This window comes from Hibiscus syriacus, unplaced genomic scaffold, assembly GCF_006381635.1.
Source record: "Hibiscus syriacus cultivar Baekdansim isolate YM2019G1 unplaced genomic scaffold, ASM638163v2 tig00111841_pilon, whole genome shotgun sequence".
Lineage (NCBI taxonomy): Eukaryota > Viridiplantae > Streptophyta > Magnoliopsida > Malvales > Malvaceae > Hibiscus > Hibiscus syriacus.
Genome location: NW_024063196.1, coordinates 2,809,643 through 2,814,834, shown reverse-complemented (window position 1 = coordinate 2,814,834; position 5,192 = coordinate 2,809,643). Strand labels below are relative to the sequence as shown.

General features: G+C 34.0%; 1 protein-coding gene across 1 annotated transcript; it reads right to left on the bottom strand.

The window, feature by feature from the left end:
• Nucleotides 1-2,054: 2,054 nt before the first annotated feature.
• LOC120171970 (tetraspanin-10-like) lies at nt 2,055-4,949 on the bottom strand. The gene is made up of 11 exons (XM_039179562.1): nt 4,787-4,949; nt 4,425-4,537; nt 4,277-4,331; nt 4,117-4,172; nt 3,524-3,571; nt 3,142-3,190; nt 2,983-3,066; nt 2,842-2,909; nt 2,620-2,745; nt 2,459-2,534; nt 2,055-2,281 (listed from the first exon to the last, which is right to left on the bottom strand). The coding sequence occupies exons 1-11, from the start codon at nt 4,838-4,840 to the stop codon at nt 2,213-2,215; spliced, it is 798 nt and encodes a 265-aa protein (XP_039035493.1). The 5' UTR covers nt 4,841-4,949; the 3' UTR covers nt 2,055-2,212.
• Between the last annotated feature and the right edge of the window lie 243 nt (nt 4,950-5,192).

The following is a 5,192-nucleotide window of genomic DNA, read 5'->3' as shown; positions in this document are numbered from 1 at the left end:
TGAGTATTAATTGTAGAGAACACCCACAGATTTTACATTTTCAATAACCCAAAACCACAATAGCGTTCTACTCTAAAGTTGAAAAATCTTAAAACCGGATGCAACAATATAAGAGAATATGATATAATTAATGCACACTTAATCTAGATTCTCTAGTTTAATGCTCAGGTCCAGTTAATACTGCGTCAAACATTTCAGTCATTTTTTTACTTCAAATTTCTAAAACACAAAGAATCCTCAAGAAATGAATCACATTTTTCCTTAGAATAAGGATTCCTCCGGCAACCATTGTAGCCATAATCAATAACTTAAGTACGTTGGAAATTCACCTGGAAGAACACAGCCTCTTCGTGTTTACAATTGGCGCAAATAACGGCTTTAGTCCAAGGAAGAGTTGGATCAGCATCCACATACTGCAACACTTGAGTGCGTTCACCAGCAGAGTGATGCACTTCATTTCTATACACAGTTGTTTTCAGCCACCTCCTACATAAACAACAACGATAATCCCAATTTAAAAAGTTTAACTTCCGGTATTGAGTCAACAATCCACAAAAACAAAAGAAACCCATCATCTAAATTGGACAAAATTAGAGATAAACGGTAAAAAAGAGTGGAATGTGCTAGGGAATAATGTGGGTTTTAACACGGAATCAAAAGAAAAACATACCTGCTGGTTGGCAGTTGACGACCGGAAGGGGGCGACGGCGGCTGGTGGTGGTGCTTGCGCTATGGTGGCTGTGTTGAGTTAGGGTTTAGAGAACTTGAAACAATTGAGAGAGGCAGAGAGCAGACTGATCGTGAGGTTGGGTTTTTTTTTTTATTAAATCTTGCGGCATTTTATTTTTCAGACGTCACACGGTATAAACTATTGCGGCGTTTTAAATAACGCGCTACTAACGTTTTAAACTATTGCAGCGCTTTTTTAAAAACACTATCAAATTATTGCGGTGTTTTTCTAAAACGCCACCTTTTAATAGTCTATTGCTATATTTATAACCAAACTCCAAAAAAGAACAAAACTATTTCGACGTTTTTCAAAAACACCATCTTTTAACATTCTATTGCGGAGGTTACACAGAAATTCCAATAAAGTTACAATATTAATGACGTTTACATGTAAATCGCCACTAAAAATGACGCTATATACCAAACTTGGTGTAGTGAATATTTATAATGATTTTCAATAGAGATTTACTTAAAATAGATATATTTTAATATTCAAATTTAAATAGATAATAATATCTTTTAATTTGAGATATTCAAAAGATATAAATACATTTTAATATTCAAACTCAAAAAAATATTATTTTAATTTGAAATATTTAAAATGATGGTCTTTTAATATTCAAATTTAAATAGATAACAAATACTTTTAAATTTTAAATATTCAAAAGAACAATTATCCTACTAATATTTAAATTAAAAAATTAATATATTTTAATTTAAATTAAAAAATTAATATATTTTAATTTAAAATATTAAAAGAAAATGTAATTTAATTATTAAATTCATCAATGAAATTTACTCATTTTTTCAACAAAACAGTCGTGTTTTGTTTTGGAGGTGAAGCCCGTTGTTTCTTCCAAAAACATTAGAGTAACTTTCTAACAAGGGCTGCAATTCCTTTGGAATTTTCATGTCGTCATGTTAACGCATCATGCATAATTCTCCCATCATATTACCATCTTTCTCAGCCAATTTCTGAAGTTTACCACAAGTGATCATTTTGAGCTTTTACTGAAGTTAAATTGCTCTTCAATTGCACCTGTTCTCATTCAAGTAAAAAGTTAAATGACTAAACCGCTTGATCCAATCCATCCCCAAAACAATCTCACTCCCTCCCAGGGGTAAGACCCTTAAGTCGTGTACAAACATATCCTTCCATCATACATTCCAGTTGCTTGCATACATTGCATTTTTATGACTTTGGTTCATCAGTTTCATTAAAAATCCCATATATAAATATAATCAACTCCATAAGGTTCAAAACCAATAAAAATAAAAAAATTTAAAATTATTTTTGCTAGCTAAAGTACTTGAATAAACGTATGATTCCTTAATCCTCGTCTTCCTCATACTTCTCTGCAACATTTAGAGCCTCTGGTTTGTCTTTCTTTTGTAGCTGATTGTTTTATATGGCAGCTGGTTTTACTGACCGTGAAACTATAATCAAGATAATCGAATCAACTGACAACAATTCAGTAGTGTTTCATGCTTTGGATACCATTGTCTGGCCAGCATTCCGTCTTGCACAACATCCCACAAAGTAAGTAATCGACTGCCATTACAAATATGATTTAAGATTAGCCTTTAACACGAAAGCCGTTGAAGCAAATTCGCAATAATCTCGATGGAACATAATCGAATCAAAAGTTCTTGCTATTTTAGTTTTTCATTAATGTAGCAGGGGAAAGAGATTAGAGACAGCCAGAGAAAATAGTATAAAGAATCTAACCAACACGACGAATAATGGCAAGTTAAAGATTGCAACAACTCTCCACTCGGTTTTCATGTATTGTGCAACACCGGCCCTGAAAGGCGATTGGGAGAAAGCAAATGGTAGTGAGAAACGTATGGTGTAGATGATATGCAATGCAGGGACATTAAACTGCTTACTTGCAAGAATTGCAATTGTAGCATTTCACGGCCCGAGAATTTTTGTAAAGCTTGCAGTCCTTATTGGAACTAACTGGATGAAAGCTCAAGTCGTAGTACGAAGCATTGACCACAGGATAACCACATCTGTGTTCAAGCCAAATGCATAAACATGATGAACTACAGGTGCAACTACAAAGGTCCAGCCCATACCCAGCCCAAAACAAAAAGAAAGACACTTACTCGAATGGTGGTCGGCAGCAACCAGCTTCAACTGGTGTCAGTTTTGCCATTTTATATTGCTTAAGATTCTAAAAATCCAAGTTGAAAACATTAAAAATGATTTCAAGGAAACAAGTAGCAGCCGATAATTCAAATATAGACCTTGTATTGTTTTGCTAGGTTGTTGCAGTCCTCCGATTTCACAAGACAACTCTTCAATCGTTTCCAATTATCGGTATTATTGAGCTGACAAAAACAAAGACAGATGTAAATATGGTAAAACAAGGTGGAACTTACAGTCCTAACAAATTGAAGCCTTACCTGCTTTAGAAACCATGAACTATAGTCTTTAAGTTGATACTCCTTGTATCTGATAAGCAAAGAAGATAAAAATATACTAGGGTCATAAACCAACCATGTTGAACCGAATTACAAGACAATGATGGTACATTTACTCGAGGCAAGTATCGAGGAAAATAATGGAAGAGAAAAGGAGGTTTTGGCATATATTGCATTTTTATAAGAAGATCAAGTAAATCTCAAGCACCAAGTGCAAGGAGAGAGAAGTTGGAAGATAGCTTTTCGGTTTCTTAAGATACAAATTGCATAAACACGGGACCAAGAAACACTGCAATGTACAAATTACGACCCAAAATGAAACGAGAGGCAATGACAATTTGTATTGAAGTGCATATCTCCTTACCTCAAGCCAGACACATTGTGACCAGATCCATTATTTGTTATGATGAACCTACAAGAAAAGGCATATAATTAATTTTTATGACTCGAAATCTGTTGTAAAAAGTTGGGGGTAAAAGGTCTTTAATGATACAAACAAAGAAAGCATGAGAATTTCTCATTAAATAGTATATATTAAGGTAGCCTTAAAAATTTATCAACAGGTTGTAAATAAAATAAAATTTGCATAATGCAGCAGTCATTTGTTGCTCGAGAAGTCTGAAGAAAGATACTGGAATCATATTGGCTATAAGACACAACTAGTGGTTTCCCTGGATCACCATCTCGTAGTAAAACCAGAATAATCTGTCTCCATACTAACCATACATTGGTAATTTCATTTAGAACAACCATTTAGGGAATAGCACATGAGACATCTACATCTATTTATCATTTGATAGCAGACTTATGAAATCAACAAGAAAATCTTAGTTAAAAAATCACATACACCTAAACTAGGAATGCCAAAAAGATAAAACCAAACATAAGAATCCACTCACTCTCCACGCAGGTCTTGACTGAATATAAACACATTCGGCTCGAGTTAAAAATACTTACGCCAACACTGTGAATACCAGGATTGCCACTAGAATGATGCATAACAAGATCAAATACTGCAAGCCAATGAGTCAAGGGAGTCCAAACAATGAAATCAAGAATTAATAAAAGCAACAAAATATCTTGGATTCTTAATTAACTCAAAGTTATACAAGGATACAATCCACAATAGTATGGTGTTTTTCTTCAACGCCCCCAAAAACCCGATTATGGATCTAAAATACAAGGAAAACATCACAAATTGTAAGTTTTCTATACAGAGATGGGGAATTAGAGTAATCATAAACAACAGAGTGATGAAAACTTACATTACGAAAATGAAAGCACCAAGGCCTAAAACTGGAAGATTAAGGGATTTTCGGCATCCATCATGATGAGTGCTCATCCATACCCCAAAAATTACAACAGCTATAGCTAAAAGCTGCCAATGAAAAACATATATAATAACTTAAATAAGACAAAAGGTTTCAAAGTTTTCTCATTTACTTCAACAAGACCTAGAACTTTACTCCAGCATAATCATTTAGATAAGAAGCGAATTATGGTAAAACGGTGACTTTTCTGCAAATTTATACAATGTGTTAGCCTAGCAGCATTTTCAAAATCAAACCCATTTGGGATAATAGCACAGTTAAAAGGAAAAGGAAAACAAACAGAAAGAAGAGTATACCATAGTAAGGAAGTTAATCCATCTGATCACAAAATTGCTTGTTCCCATACCCATTTTTTAGTTCGACTCTACAAACAAAAAAAATACCAAAAACAAATTAAAAGAAAAACAAAGAAAGAGCTGATGAAGATGAGTTTTAGGAAATGTATAGAAACATATAAAAGGGGAAAAAAGAGAAGTTCTTAGAAGTTTCTTGAGGAACTCTGATATGGCACTTGCATTGCAAGAAAAGAGAGAGGCGCAGCAAGGGAAGTAGAATGAAGTTTCGTCTTAGCTGGGGAGAGAGAGAGAGAGAGAGAAGGGTAGTTCGGTCAATAGAAGGGCACATGACTCATGTTTTTTGCTTCTTTCCAGTTGCAGAAAACAGAAAGCAAAACTTTGGTTTTCGCTTATATCATCAGGATTT